We start from the raw sequence: 16,480 nt of genomic DNA on the forward strand, positions 1-16,480 counted from the left end.
TACTGTGTGCATCTTGTTATTAAGCCCAGGTTCCATATACATTATAATCTGCTTTGTTAGCATGTGCTGCACCCTTCAAGGATTTGTCCAAAAATACTTCAGGTCCCTTTGCTCCTACATGCTTTCAAAACTGTACCATTTAGCGTGCATCATCTCTCCTCATTCTTTCTGCCAAAATGTATCCTTTCACTCTTCCTTGAGTTGAATTCCACCCGCAATATGCCCCCCAATTCCACCAACCTTTTGAAGTCTATTACTGGACACCATTTTACCGGAACCAAATCTATATCCGGTTTTGGGACGTTTAGCGGGGTGTTTCACGGCAGCTGCAGCGCCCAGGAACATCTCACTATTTAACGGCACTTTGTCTTTTTTTGGCCTGAGGGAGTTTCTCACTGCCGAGGCCGCTCATTTTTGGCTGGCAACCTTCAGCTCACCAGCAGGAAAGGCTCCTCGCAGATTGGGGCACCATTTTGTCTGGCTGCCCCGATCCTTCACCCCTCCCTTTCAAATCTCTCCCCCCATTCTTTATGACCCCCCCTCTCCCGCCCACAACCTCGAGGAGACCCACGGAACACCCCCTTAACCACCCCTCCACCTGGTTAGGCCCCCCAGGCCCGATCCCTGGCAGTGACAACCTGGCACCCAGGCATCCTAGCAGTGCCCCACCATCCTGGTAGTGCTAGGCTGGCAGTTTTAAGGCATTAGGGTGCCACCCTGCCCTGTCCCCAGCCACCCAGGTATCTCCAATGACCTGAGAGACCCTTCCATGTGCCATTACGATTAGTCCACGTTTGTGGAAACCAGCGCCCTGGTGTGGACTCCTAAGCATGGCCGAGCGCCAGGAGAATTCCACAAATGCATATTTAAATTAGCCTAATGGCTCATTGAAATATATTGATCTGGATCACGGCCAGTGAAGGTGAGATCCAGGTTGCGATGTCTCACAGGACGGCGTTAAATCTGACAAGACTTTTCAAGCATCATAAATCTCGCGCGAGGCCTCTCACGAGATTCAACGGCCTTGTCCTGACACAAAATTAGGTGCGACAAGACCTTCAAATCACACCCACTATCTTGAAGGTTCTGTGCTATCTGCTAACTTTGAAATTATACCCCTGCAGTCCAAGTTATTGATGCACATCAAAAAGAGTAATGGTCCTTATATTCATTTCAATGTCTCAGCGGTACTTGCTTAAAACTGATAACTAATCCGAAACAAAAGCGGAAAATATTCGAAATACTCAGAAGGACTGGCAGCATCTGTGGAGAACATTTCTGAACACCTACTTTAAATAGGTTTGCAAGTATCCCACATCAATGAGGTTGAGTCTGCCATTCATTATTTTGTAGGATTTCACGTGTGTGCAGCTGGGTGGCTTGCTGGAGGAAAGGTTGGATATCCAATAGTAAAACCTGGAGCCAACTGTGGACATGGAAAAACTGGTGTCATTGACTATGGATATCGAGTCAATAAATCGGAACTATGGGATGCTTACTGCTACAACCCACACGGTTTGTTCAATACATCTTTCATTTTCTCAATTTTAGTGTTTTTTACATTACAATAATTACAAATGCAGCCAAACGCATGCGCTGGATGTGTAACTTAAACTGTGACCGTACAACTACATCAACTAAATTGAGATGAGTCATATGGCGGACTTCTCCCGATTTGGTGGGTTTCTGGTGGACAGGCGGGCATGGAGAATCTGGTGGGAGCCAAAACATCGGGGGCGTGATTCTCCGATCCCCTGCCGGGTCGGAGAATCCCCGGGGGGGGCGGAGTGAATCCCGCCCCGCCGCTCTGACGCCAGCTGCTGGTTTTTGGGCGGGGGCAGGGATCATGCCACGCTGTCGGGGGCCGTTGGCAGCGGCCCCTCCGGCAATTCTCCGGGCCCCGACGGGCCGAATGGCTGTCCGTTTCTGGCCAGTCCCGCCGGTGTGGATTGGACATGGTCCCACACGGCGGGACCTGGCTGGTAGGCCGGCTGGTGTGGTCCTCGGGAGGGGTGCGGGTGGATGCAACCCGGGGGGGGGCACGGTGGCCTGGCGCGCGATCAGGGCCCACTGATCTGCGGGCGGGCCTGTGCTGTGGGGGCACTCCTTCCTTCCGCGCTGGCCTCTGTAGGGCTCCGCCATGGCTGGCACGGAGAGGACACCCCCTGCACATACGCTAGAATACGGCGGTCGCTCTGCGCATTTGTGGAACACGCCGGTGGTTCTGCGCATGCGCTAATTCACACCGGCTCTTCGCCGCTGGTTGGCATGGCGCCAACTAGCCCCCGGAAGTGTGGGGGACTCCACAACTTACGGTCGCTCTTTACGCTGGCAGCGGGCCATCGCAGGGATTCGGGAGTATCCCGCTTCGGAAACCCGCCAGCATTAAATTATGTTGTGTTGCTCACAATGGCAAGTTAATGGCCGGTCAGTGAATGCCCAATGCTTGTGTGGGGTGGGGAGTGAGGGCAGTAAATTTCTGAACTGGTTTAATACAGAAAACTTTATTGACAATAAAAAAAATGTTTTTCTTTTACTTATATTTGATGTGAGTGTTGTGTTTAGTCGACTAGTTCCAATGCTATAAAGTGACAGGTCCATTCTCAGTTGAACAGTCAGTGCCTAATGGCAGTGCGATCGCGCTTCCCTTATAGCCACATTTGTGCAATCTCAGCTGAACCATCAAATGACTGGAGGAAATAGTTTATTTCATTTCTTTGTTGTCTCACATGAGGGTAAAGGGAGGTTGGAGGTCCCTTCCTTAGGTGTCCAAAGTATTAGGGATAGGTCGAAACAGCTGAATGCTTCTTCTCAACTCAGAAACACAGCCTATATAAGGCCAGGATTTGCGCATTGACTTTCGATGAGACCGGACGATCCCAGTGGTGCTGCCAGGACCAGAAAGTCCCAACCCAATGAGACAATTGTAAACTCTCAATAAAAAAAGCACATGGTTTGATGTAAAAATGCTGTTCTGCAGAGAGAGTTGTGATTTTGATAGACATCTTCAGTGTGAAGAAATAAAGAGAGAATTTTGTCCCAGCTTTTCTTCCCCCCCCCCCCCCCCCCCACCCCCACGCACCCCCACAGTTATAACTATCATGGGGAAGCTTAATTTTCCAGTTTATTCCAAAGTATAATTCCTTTGTTTGTATTTTCTGCTCCTCAGCAAAACAATGTGGTGGTGTTCTGACAGATCCAGAGCGGATTATCAAGTCCCCAGATTACCCAGATGAGTACGAGCATCAACAGATCTGTTACTGGCACATTCGCTTAAAATACAAGCAGCGCATCCATTTACGGTTTCTGGAATTTGATGTAGAAGATGACCCATCCTGCTTGTCTGACTACCTTGAGGTGTATGACAGTTATGATGACATGCTCGGTTTTGTTGGCAGGTAAATGTTCATTGGTAATAATGTGATAGGACTGGATTGTGGTAATGCAGTGATGTAGGGCAAACCCCTATTTCACATAGATTTCAGATTTTCTCCCGTACCACCTATTGGGGGGCAATCTGCGATGCAGTTGATCTTAAGTGCCACTCACTGAAATGGCCCAGAAAGCAGTTCAGTTTGAGAGCAGTTAGGGATGGGCAACAAAGGCTGACCCAGCCAGCAGTGCCCACATTCGAAGAAAGAACACATTAAAAAAAAAATGGCGACATGGGCCCTAAATGCCGCGAGAGCCGGGGAACGATATACTTGCCGGCGGAAATTCATTTCCTGAGTTTCCACGACCCTGCCCAGAAAGGTTGGAAGCCTCATTTGAATACATTTTAATAAATCTACCCTTTATAGGGCTTCCCCACAATATGTTTCCTTCTGAATAGTGGTACTTTGTTGATGTGACCTCATGCCAATGAGGTTTACAACAGTTCTTATTCAGTTCTGGTACAACATTTACAAGGCCAATCAAATAACTGAAAATGATTATTACAGTAAACATTTTACAGATCTTAATATTTGTATGCGCGCTTCACATGTGATGCCTGGATCCAACTTTTCTTTCCTTAGTATTGCTTAAAACACTGATTAAAAATTGATATCATGATTACATATTTCAGTAATAAACAATTAATAATAATATTTTCATGTATACAAATAAAATGATTATACAGTAAAATAACTGAAGTTGAGTATATGATTTAGTAATAAATGGTAAAATGATTATCAAAGCTGATTATGTAATTTAGTAATAAATTATTAACAATAATTCACTAATAAATGAATAATAATGCAGCAAATAATAGTTTAACAGAAACTCTCCATTTTGATGTTATTGGGTAGTGGTGCATATGAATTTAAATGAACCATGTGGATTGTGGGGCACTATGGGTTGGCATGCATTAGCCAAAGTAACTGATCAGCAACATTAGTATGAAAATTATAAGTCCAAATATGCAAAATAGGAAATGCCCCTTAATTATGTTAATTCCTGTGCCACCCAACCAGTTGGAAAGCCAATCCCAAAGAGTGTAATCAAAGAGTTGGTCACGTTTTTTTAAAAACTTTGTATTGGATGTGAATTGCCAACTCTTTGACATCTTCTGGATTATACACAAAAGCCTATTGAAAGGGTTAATTTTCTTGCAGAGACAAAAAGGGCCGATAGTGGGTGGATAACTTGGAATGATACCATTTGCATCTCAAAATGTTTTTCATTTATGTCACTCAAATGGACTGGGAGTAAAAGTTAGATTGCTGGCAAATTCCCGTTATCAAGTATCTTAGAACGATGTGTTCTCTTGGAATATAGGTTTGCTTTTAATCGGAGTTGTGTGTTTTTCAAAAAAAAAACAGCTTCTGCATTGTCTGAAGTTGTAATTTCCAGGCAAATTTTAAACATTTATTTTAAAATATCAAACACAGTAACTTATTGAATATATGACTGAACCAATCTTGCGCTGAATCTTGGTTTTCTGTCGATAAATTCGGCGGCTGTTAAAGGAAGCACAGCTAACAAGATATGTTAATTTCTTAAAATTAATAAAGCAACATTCAAAATAATCACAGTTTTCTCAAGTTAACAGTTCTTGGCAACTTTTTAGCGATACGTGACTTAGGGCTTCTCCCTGAAGCCAGGAGGCTGGCCGTTATTGTCGACCAGTCTGCAACCATGAAATCTGAAACTCGCAAAATGGCTGTCCTCAACACGAGAAAGGAACCTTATATCTCTTCTGGACAGATTTGTTGTTAACGGAGGAGGAGAGGCAATGATTGACATGCCTTTTTTAGCAGTTAATGTTTCGGATTGAGGTCTGGATAGGATCAAGTTTAAAGCTGCAGACAGTTCTGGTTTTAAACCAGTGAGAAAATGGGTTTTTGATGATAAATCTTTTAAATGGTTAAAAACCCAGGCTGTTGTCTTTATCACTTCAACTCCAAGCTGTTTGGTGCTTAATGGGTTAAGTTGTATTACACTTTGTTTACCATTAGGCTTATCGCTTAACCGAACAGTCTTTACTTGTTTAAAAATCTCAGTCTATTAAAGCTGCCATGAGATGCTTTTGGATCGGGGCCAGCAGCATTTCGTGGTCGGTCTCAGAGTAAGATAACCATTTGTTCTGGGGTAAAAGTGTCCTTGACAGGTAGTTCATTTGGCCATACTACCCCTTTGGAACCTCAATCAGTGTATTCATTGTTTTCATGTCAGTAGCAGCTTGCAATAATGTAGGATTTAGTTTAGTTATTGCTGGTACATCTTGGGCCTTAGTTAAAATCATTTCAACTTGTCCTGTTGGTGGCGCTGTTTGCTTTGGAGAGTTCAGCTGATTTTATTAAAGACAGATTTGAAGGCTTTTGTGCTGTTAATTTTGTCATTAATTTGTTATGACATTTCATGGTGTCCATGTCACTTTCCAAAATACATTTTTCCTCAAGTAACTGGCAATTTTGACTTTTAAGACCATCATTTTCTGATATTAACTGTTGAAGTTTGGATTCTGAGTCAGTATCTTTCTTTTGGAGTTCATCAATTTGAAATGATTGTTGTTGAACTTTAAAGGTTTCATTTTCCAAAAATGTTTTAATCTGATCACATTGTTCAAGTCTAGATTTTGCATCTCATAATTCTTCAACAACTGCTGCTGGTTGGTCTTTAGTGGACTTAAGGTCATGATCAAATTTAGTTTTTGCAATTGTCTCTTGATGTTTTGGGAGCTGTGCCATTGCTGCTAAAGACCATTTCATACGTTTTCCACTATTTAAGCGAGTGGTTTTTCCCCATGCCTCCTTGATATTATCAAGGGACCACTGTCCTTTGGGGATATCATATTTTGATTCAATTATTGTGGCAACTTCAGACAGTCCAAATTGTCTACAAATCAAAGATCTAAGATCATCCAATATATCGTCAATAGAGACATCCGGTACAGCACGACCTCCCTCGGACGTTGTGGGAAGTAGTTCTCTACCATTTTAAGGTCCTGAATCTATTTTAGGAGTCATGTCCGCCATAAACTCAGCCTTACACCCAATTTTTTGGTCATCAACCACGTTTGTGTATCTGTGTACACTACCGTGACTATTTTTTCAGTCCCGTTTTATTTTAGTTTCAACATCCTGCACCCGATTGAATTAACGCAGTCTATAAAATGGTCCTTTCTAAAGGGTCGAAGCACTGCTTGGTGCGGCTTTAAGACTTTTAATGGGTGATTTCTTACCCCAGTCTAGCCTTTTTCTTTGGCTCTTCTGTCCTTCTGGTCTTTCTTTGGTCTTCTGATTTCTTCCTGGCTGGCTCCTCCCCTTCTTGCCGAACTATGCCAGTTGTAGAGATCTACCATGTGGATTTAGTGGCACTTGCGAACACTAAAACTCAGTAGAAATTTGAGTTAACACTCTCAGGTGCAAATAAGAATCGTTTTATTTGTCTGTATTGATTACAATTGAGAATCATTTAAATCTTATTCTCTTATAAGTCCAGCTAGCAAAAGAACTTAAAGAGAAGCAATTCATGAACAATATAACTTTCAAATGATACAGAAATGATTTTCTTGCTTACGGCAAAACAGCTTGCATTTACTTCAAGAGTCATTGTTGGAAAGTGAAAGTTTGAAAGATAGAAAGACAGCGAGTAGGTTAGATCAAAGTATAGATGATTCATGAAGTAAAAAAATGGCCATACGATCTATCACGGTTATACTAAATCATATCAGACTTTAGTCATCTAGCTATACCCCGATGTAATTCTAATTCGTTTGGGTTAGAATCAAATAAGTTTGATTCAATGTTTTAGCTGTCTGTCATTTAATATGCAACATTAACTTAAATGTATTCTTGTATGTGCTATGGAATGTGATTCGGTTTCCTTATCGCATACAGCTTGAACCAGTTTCTTGCTGACTTGCTTGTTAGAACAATGGACTCTATGCTGTTGCCATGGAGCTTGCCTTGTCCTTGGGTTACTTTATCTTGTTAGCTGCATAGGAATGTTGTTTTTAATCTATAATGCTGTGTTCTGTTGAAGCTATGTTTTGAAATGCTGAATGTGTGTTTTGAAATGACCAGAGGTTATGACTATTTTAAAATGGTCAATAGACCAGGGGCTTAATGCTATCTTTTACCTATCACTTTTACCTATAGAAAATAGCTGGCTTCTACACCTGGGACCCAAATGCAAAGTGTGGTTAATTTTTACTTAAGAATTTACAAATAAGGAGCAGGAGTAGGCCACTCGTTCCCCCCACCCCCGAACCTGCTCCCCAATTCAATAAAATCATGGCTGATCTGATTTTTACAAAGAGGATTATTGGTTGTGGAATGCACTACCTACCTGAGTTAATGACTCAAACAGCATTTAAACATAGACTAGAATAATAATCTTTATCACAATAATCTTAATTGTCAAAAGTAGGCTTACATTAACACCGCAATGAAGTTACTGTGAAAAGCTCCTAGTCACCACACTCTGGTGCCTGTTCAGGTACACAGAGGGAGAATTCAGACTGTCCAAATCACCTAACAGCATGTCTTTCGGGTCTTGTGGGAGGAAACCAGAGCACCCAGAGGAAACTCACGCAGGCACAGGGAGAATGTGCAGATTCCGCACAGACAGTGACCCAATCCGGAAATCTAGATAGGTGATTGAAAGAAAAGGGAATAAAGGAAGCAGGGTAGACACATGGAATTAGGATTACTGCTCATGTGGAAGCTAACCCAGTCTAGGACTGGTTGGGCTGGACATCTGTTTCTGTATTGTAATTTATCTACTTTCTGTACATGGGCGAAATTCTCCAATCCCCCGCAGGGTTGGAGAATCGCCCGGGGCCGGAGTAAATCCCGCCCCCGCCGTGGCCGGAATTCTCTGCCACCCGGGAATTGGCGGGGGCGGGAATCACGCCCCGCCGATCGGCGAGGCCCCTGCGGCGATTTTCCGGCCCGCGATGGGCCAAAGTCCCGCCGGTGAGAGAGGCCTCTCCCACCGGCGTGGTTTGAACCACCTCTGGTGGCGGCAGGATCGACGGTGCAAGCAGGCCCCCGGGGTCATGGGGGGGTGCGGGGCGATCGGACCCCGGGGGGCGCCCCCACGGTGGCCAGGCCCGCGATCGGGGCCCACCGATCGGTGGGCGGGCCAGTGTCGTGGGGGCACTCTTTTTCTTCTGCCGCTGCCACGGCCTCCACCATGGCGGAGGCAGAAGAGAATCCCCCATTGCGCATGCGCCGGTGATGACGTGAGCGGCAGCTGACGCACCGGCGCATGTGCGAACCGGCGAAGGCCTTTCGGCTAGCAACGGTGGCAGGCGTCAATGGCCGTTGTTTCCGGTTTTGGCGACAGTCGGCGTGGTGCCAACCGCTCTGGCGCGGGCCTAGCCCCTCAATGTGAAGGCTTGGCCCCTAAACGTGTGGAGAATTCCGCACCTTTGGGGAGGCCTGACGTGGTTGGCGACACTCCGCTACGCCGGGAACCCCCGCCCCGCCGGGTAGGGGAGAATCCCGCCCCATATTTCTCTGTCATGAAAGCTTCTTTCAATATTCTGGTATTGCCTCAGGCACTTTGTCGAGTGGGTGGCCTGTTTTGAAAAGTCAACAGGCTGGGAGACTATATCAACAGCATGTTGCTAAATGATGATTGGAGAAGTTGGCAAAGGAGCTGGTAAAAGGACAACACACGAGGCACGTGCTCCATTCCAATAAAAATGTCAATCATCGAAACCTTTTGAGGGATCAATAGCTGAAACAACAAGCATTTGAAATCTCTTTATCTTGTGTAAACAAATATTTAGCAATTGACAGAGGAGATCAAAGAGCCAGAGCTGTCAATTAAGCAATGTTTTCCTTGGGACGACTCAGGTGTTTCAGTACTGTAATGGATGACTGGGCTTTCAGTTAAAAATGCATAATGAGGACTCCTTGGAGGCGTTGTGAGCCTTGGCTCTTTGAAATGTTATCCCGACTCTTTGGAAATTACGGAAGACTGGGACATGCCTATCCTGGGGTTGTCCAGGTCAGGAGTGCAGGTTCACAACCTGTACCAGTTCTAAAAAGACACTCCTGGAGGTATTCCCCAGTGCATCATAGGGCTACTCCCTAAATGTGATGCTGAGGAACCTGGAAGTTATGGGCCAAAGCCTTTAGGCTTTCCTTTTTGCCATTTTAATCATCCTAACTTTTCTTTGTCCTGTGGCCCTATGTGCCTCTTGCCCTTGATTAGTCTACTGTTTTTGCATTTCACTGTTCTTCCTTTTATTACTTCCCGTGTTCCTCTTTCCCTTGTCACCCTGCTTCGGTTCGCATCTCTCTGCCATTCTAGTTTTAAACCCTCTCCACCCACGCTAACAAATACTCACCCTAGTGTGTAAATGTTTATTTCTATCTGAGTCATGAATATTGAGTAGCTACCTTGTTCTCTTATTCCTTCAAAGTTACTGTGTCCATATCTAATGTTACAGATGCCCACTTTATTGGGTTTTTGTGTGCACGTCTGGGAATCACATATTGGCAAAGAGATACATTCCTCACCCGTAACACCATCAAAAATGATTTATTCACAGAGCTGCACATAAGACTGTTATTCTTGGAGGTTTATTCTTCCATCATTTGTTTTAAAGGACATTTTTGGAACAGTATAAAGAGGGATCTCCGTGCCTAGGCTGGGAATGCAAAAAAAGTGTTCAGGATTGCCATCGCATTGGCTCATTAATAACATTTCCTGCTATTTCTGAAAATAGCCCTCAGGTTCATTTCCGTAACTGTAATGTAATGGCTGTGCTCCACACTGGCAAAGTATGGTCAAAATGTGTCTCTGATTATTTTGCAGACCTCACATCCAATGTTCAGTTTCAAACTTAAATCTTTGCTCGTAAATTTTTCATGTTTAATGTACAACCTCAAACATCTTATTTTGTATGTTTTCAGATTTTGTGGGGACAAATTACCAAATGACATCATTAGCACAGGTAAACATTCAAATTAATACAAATCCTTGTAGACCAATATGTTGAACAAGAAATGTGGCAACATTTTCTGAGACCAACTTATTTTAAGAAATCGTGAAAATAATTTTCAAACTTTTGTATATTATGTAAATGCTTAAGTTATTTGTAAGTTGATACCTGATTAAAACTTTCATTACTACGAGTAATTTACTTTCATTAAGAACTATAGGAGCATTAGTTATTAATGTTCATTCCAGTCCAATTCAACTGCAGCAGAATATTTACTTTAAACTTAACTCAAATGGATTGCTGCTCTGGAGCATGGGGTAGCCTCTATGCCTAAAAAAGTTCAAACCAATAATTCAAATGTGAGGAAGAAAATAATTGATGATAAGACCATAATTAAGACTAATCTTATGGATTTCTGAATTACAATAGGTAGTGATGCAAAGGAGAAATTAAAATGACATGAGGTTCAGTTCAAAGTCCAACTTATGGTCTTATAAATGTACACAGGTCACAATCAGCGGTCACTCCAATTTGGATGTAATGTAAAAGTTGGGTCAGAGGCTTCTCTAACTGTCACGTGCAAATAAATATACCATAACATCACAGAAATTGCACCACATTTTGGGCAAAACGCTTGCGCTGGTGATTACTCACTGAATGGAACTATCAGGGCCAAAAATCTACAATCTCATTTGAGTACAGCTCAAGTGGCATTTCACAGCACTCAACCAATTGCATTAGTATTACCACGAACAGGCATTCAGTGTGTGTGCTACATTGGCACAGTTGGGAGTGCCTGCTTGAAGGGAGGGGGAGGAATAGTACGGTTGACCAGGATTGGAGAAAAACAGGTTTAGCAGAATACAAAACTAGTTACTGTGAGAAGCCCAACTTTTATCACTTTAGTGGTCCCACTTGCACAAGCGGAGCTCAGAGCCCATCGAATTTCCACATGTTGCAATCATAATTCAGTCCAACCTGGATGTAATGGATAAAGGTTGGAACAAGGTTTATCTGTTGCATCAACCATGTATTGATGGCATTAGCTTCAAAGGAGCTTCACTCTCAGCCATCTGCTTCCCCATAATAACCTCCCAGCACACAAACAGGGTTACGGTTGAACAAAGTTCTGCCCCTGTTAGCCTCATCGGCCCTAATAATGTCCCCAGCAATGCTAGAGTCAGGAGGAAGGAGAAGGGGTAGGGAGATGGTGGCATAGTGGTAATATCACTGGACTAATTATCCAGAGGCCCAGGCTAATACTCTCTGGACACGGGTCTGGCTTACATGTGACTCCAGGCGCACAGAAATGTGGTTGACACTTAACTGCCTTCTGAAATAGCCCTAGGAGCCAACTCATTTCAAAGGCAATTAGGGATGGACAACAAATGCTGGCCTTGCCCGTGATGCTCACATGCCATAAAAGAATAAGTTAAAAGGATTTAGGGCCATCTAATCTTATTTCCCTCACCTTTCCCTGAATCCTTTTACGTTCTCCCTTTTATATGTGTATTTGATTATATTTTAAACACTCTTATTGTCTTTATCAAAATAAAAATCCAAAAAAATTACCCATTTGTATATCACAAGCTCGTCAGTCCTTTGTCAGATCTCTGCATTGAAGCCTTAGGTTTTTCCAGTTGTATGGAATACTATCCACAAGAAGATAAATCCTTCTGTGGATGTTCAACATTTCTGAATCACATGTGCCAGTTTCGTTTGACTTTTGATTCTGCCACAAAAATAAAACATAATGGAAAGTTGTTGACGACTGACTTAATGACAGGTTTTAATTTATTGACATTGAGGACGGCAAGTTAAATAAAACTCACCAATTGTATTTTCTTTCTAATCTAGGCAATGTTATGACTCTGAAGTTCTTGTCAGATTCGTCAGTTACAGCAAAAGGTTTTCAAATTCTTTACAAGGCCATCATCATTCCAGACTCAACCGAAGAGATCTAAGACACCACTAGTCAGTGAAATCACACGGCTCCCAAGGGATCCAAATCAATCTCATTGTTCAACAAGTTCAGTTGATTGTATCGTAAATGATCGAAGATCAGTTTGGAATCTCTTATATCTGACAACTATGCTCTTACTTAGGATTTTGAAATTGATGCATCAAACACAAAATTGATTTAGATTTGACTTTTCTGAATAGTAGAATTCCTTTTATTTCCTACATGTTCTCTATACTCAAACGGCAACATAATCCACAAGACTAGCTATCAAGATGAAATGTGAGCCCAACCTGTTATCTGGTTTGAGGAAACATATTTTGGCCCAAATCTTCTGCCCTCTGGATAGTTGTACCTCTGAGGTACCCCGGATTATGTCCTGGGTGGTCCCTCGGATTTTTTCATGCAAAGACTCCGTGGGAATTGCCCGGGAAGCTTCAACTTCCATTGGGCAATTGGCCTGAGTCTGGAACCCTCTAAAACTCTCATTTAAAATTGGAAACTTTTGATGGTTCTGACTTACTTAGCAGAGTAATTACCCAAGAAATGTTAGAAGGATTAAAACCAGTTCTAATCTCCTGGGTAACAATACTACTGCCTTCTCAACCCCACACTAGAGCCCTGGACGAACAACCCTCTCGCCTCAACTATCCTTCTGACCTGTCAAAAACCTCAACCCCTACTCCCCAATGCAACCTACTCCTCACCCACTTAACTGCCAGCCAATGCAACACCCACTCTCCTGCCCCCTTCGTCCTTACCAACCCACCTGTCAACTACCCCCTCTCCTATTTACCTGTCATCCACCTGTCACCCAACCTCAGCCACCTGCCACATTATCCCCTCACCCACTTACCTGATACCCGACTCACCTCACCACTGCAACTGCCATCCTTACCCCTTACCCACTCACCTTCTACTCTAGCCCCTCACCCACTTACCTGCTACCCTGGCCCCTCGCCCACCCACCTTCCATCCTGCCCCTCATACAATTACTTACTACCCTAGCCCCTTACCCACCCACATACCTTACAATGTCACCTTCTCTCTGTAGCTTTTCAAAGTGGCATTGAAATATTTAAACGACGGTAGCTAATGCCATAAAAAGGTGGCATGGCTTGGCTTCCTCGATGCTCCGGCACTGTGAAGGAAGGACTCCAGGAGCAGGCATGCTCCAGATTTCACAGGAGGCTTGGTTTGGATGTTTAGTGGAGAAATGCTCCAATGCAGGGAGAGTAAATAGGGGTGGAGTGGCAATCCAATGGTTATTGCTACTCCTTGAAAGATTTGGCCCATGGTCTAGAATTGTTCATTCCCTTATTTAAACAGGCAGCCTCTCTGATGCAATAGCTATGAATAAACAAGCACTGTCATCCCCAAAATACCATTTCACACCTGAATACTAGAAAATCAGAAATAAGGAGCATTATTTTAATGTATACTTGCTTTTCCTAAATGTTGTTAGAAATGCTACTTGATGATATTGAGTACTTGAATCAGTCAATAATTAACTTGCTATTATTTCTAGCTACAAGTGAGCCTTAAAATTGTGCTCATTACAAAAAGATGTTTCATGTATACTTTTCTATGTTTTGCTTTTGAGAGATGCCGTCAATGTCGTTTTTCATGTTAAAACCGAACTCAGTTACAAATGTACATTTAAGATCCCAATAAAATGTTCAAACAACTATTTTCTGCTCTTACTGCAACATTATTGAGTAAACAATTAAATCAAGTTTGACAAAATTGAATCTAACAAATAGAAAATCTCAACTGTAATTTCAAGCAACAGTGTATTAATTGTCCGCCTACATTAAAAACTGCCTGATGATGATTTGAGTGTCAAGTGTCAGAGTTTTGACAAAAATCAGCATTGCATCCTATTAGGTTTAGTTACGAAAACAAAAAATAAATAATCAAAGTTGGAGATACTTATTTGAAGGAGAGAGAACTTCAGTGAGTTGAAAAGAGATCTGCCCGAGCTGGATTGGAATCAAGTAATGGTGGATAGAACATTACATGAGCATTGGAGGACCTACAAACAGGAGGTAGTTTGGCTGCAGATTAAACATATTTGCATGTGGGCAAAAGGAAGAGCATCCAAAGAGCTCCTGGGATGACTCAAAATATAGAGATTAAACTGAAGTAGGAGATTAATGAAAAATGTTTGATTGATTAGAGAACCAAGCTGAATCCAATAAGGCAGTGTTTTTCAAATTGTTTTGCCTGGGCCCCATTTTTACCAACCATCCTTCGCAACCCACGCTGGCTGAAACTTCTCGACTCACCATTTGCACTTACCTTTAATGTGACAGGTGAGCCTGCTTCGTCCTCACGATCTCAATTGCTTTGTTATTCAATGTTACACTTCTGATAATGACTTCAGCTGATGATTTAAGATCTTATTGCGTACATTGAAAAAAAAAGAGGTTTATCCTCTAACTCGCCATGCTTAGTCTTCAAATGTCTTTGAAGGTTTGAGGGTTTTAAACCTTCACTTTCCAGTGCTTCCCTGCATATAGCACACATGATCTTTGAATCCTAATTTGCAGGAGCACAATTACTAAACCCACACCTCAAGTAACTATCTTTATGCTGCTTTGTTCCTGTTTTCAGCTTCTTCTTCATAGGCCGGTCATCAGAGACCCTGGAGCTCACACCAGCATTGCTGGCAGCAGCAAAATGGAGGAATCGCTCTCGTGGGCCCAGAACACGTGATGTTAGTGTTTGAGACGCATGACCTGCTCTCTGCCACCGCTCCAGGCAGGAAGACTCTGGTGATTTGAAAAAAAATCTACTTCTGGGTCAGCGCTCTGGCCTCAGCAGGAAACGTTCTGCCCCAATGGGGTCTGAGCCTGCTCTATGCTGAGGCAGCATGCATGTGAGGAATGGCCGGCATTCTGAAAGCTAGTCGCAGCCGGCATTTTAAAAAATTGCTCAAATGCTGGCCTTGCCCGTGATGCTCACATGCCATAAAAGAATAAGTTAAAAGGATTTAGGGCCATCTAATCTTATTTCCCTCACCTTTCCCTGAATCCTTTTACGTTCTCCCTTTTATATGTGTATTTGATTATATTTTAAACACTCTTATTGTCTTTATCAAAATAAAAATCCAAAAAAATTACCCATTTGTATATCACAAGCTCGTCAGTCCTTTGTCAGATCTCTGCATTGAAGCCTTAGGTTTTTCCAGTTGTATGGAATACTATCCACAAGAAGATAAATCCTTCTGTGGATGTTCAACATTTCTGAATCACGTGTGCCAGTTTCGTTTGACTTTTGATTCTGCCACAAAAATAAAACATAATGGAAAGTTGTTGACGACTGACTTAATGACAGGTTTTAATTTATTGACATTGAGGACGGCAAGTTAAATAAAACTCACCAATTGTATTTTCTTTCTAATCTAGGCAATGTTATGACTCTGAAGTTCTTGTCAGATTCGTCAGTTACAGCAAAAGGTTTTCAAATTCTTTACAAGGCCATCATCATTCCAGACTCAACCGAAGAGATCTAAGACACTGTAGAAGTGGATTTCATTTGAAACTTCGCTGATAGGGTTAATATAACAGTTCTGAAAAGCTCTGTTAAAGAGATGTCAACAGGTCAAGGGATGAAATAAAGGGAGTGTGTCTGACCGGCATCTGTGAAAGCAAAGATGTCAGAAGGTTATGGGATGGAATATAGGGAGTGTGACTTTGGTACTAATTAATGTTCTGACCCGCATCTGTGAAAGCAGAGAGGTCAAAAAGTCAAAGAATGGAATGAATGGGAACCGTTACTTTATTGCAGAGATAACGTAATTAAGCTCGTTTGACCAGTTGGAACAAATAAACATTGAAATGTAAAAGGAAGGGCCTTGGAATGAGATAAGCCAGATGGCCATGGGATACAAAAACCTTTGTATTAATATTGATAGTGACTTGTGCTAATGATTATGTCAAAAATAACCTCCCGACCTCGAAGAATAATTCCATATATGTACATGTTCTGGATCCTTGCCAAATCATAGGTGTATCTAGGAATTTAAGGGGACCACCCCTAAGCTGTAAGATGTATAAAGATACCGTCCTTATTCTGGGATTTTGGCACTTCTCGAAGGTGGTTACCCGACTGCTTAGAGATTTGTCCCGGCC

At 42.7% G+C, this 16,480-nt stretch overlaps 1 protein-coding gene across 1 annotated transcript in view; it reads left to right on the plus strand.

Moving 5' to 3' along the window:
* The window catches only part of tnfaip6 (tumor necrosis factor, alpha-induced protein 6), a 52,578-nt gene extending 38,402 nt beyond the window's left edge, over positions 1–14,176 (plus strand). Inside the window, exons 3-6 of the mRNA XM_038790004.1 lie at positions 1,354–1,515; positions 3,170–3,398; positions 10,356–10,396; positions 12,242–14,176. Of these exons, the coding sequence (XP_038645932.1) occupies positions 1,354–1,515; positions 3,170–3,398; positions 10,356–10,396; positions 12,242–12,348 (539 nt within the window). The 3' untranslated portion in view covers positions 12,349–14,176. The remainder of the gene's footprint in view (positions 1–1,353; positions 1,516–3,169; positions 3,399–10,355; positions 10,397–12,241) is intronic.
* Positions 14,177–16,480: the final 2,304 nt, after the last annotated feature.

Source organism: Scyliorhinus canicula, chromosome 2, assembly GCF_902713615.1.
Source record: "Scyliorhinus canicula chromosome 2, sScyCan1.1, whole genome shotgun sequence".
Lineage (NCBI taxonomy): Eukaryota > Metazoa > Chordata > Chondrichthyes > Carcharhiniformes > Scyliorhinidae > Scyliorhinus > Scyliorhinus canicula.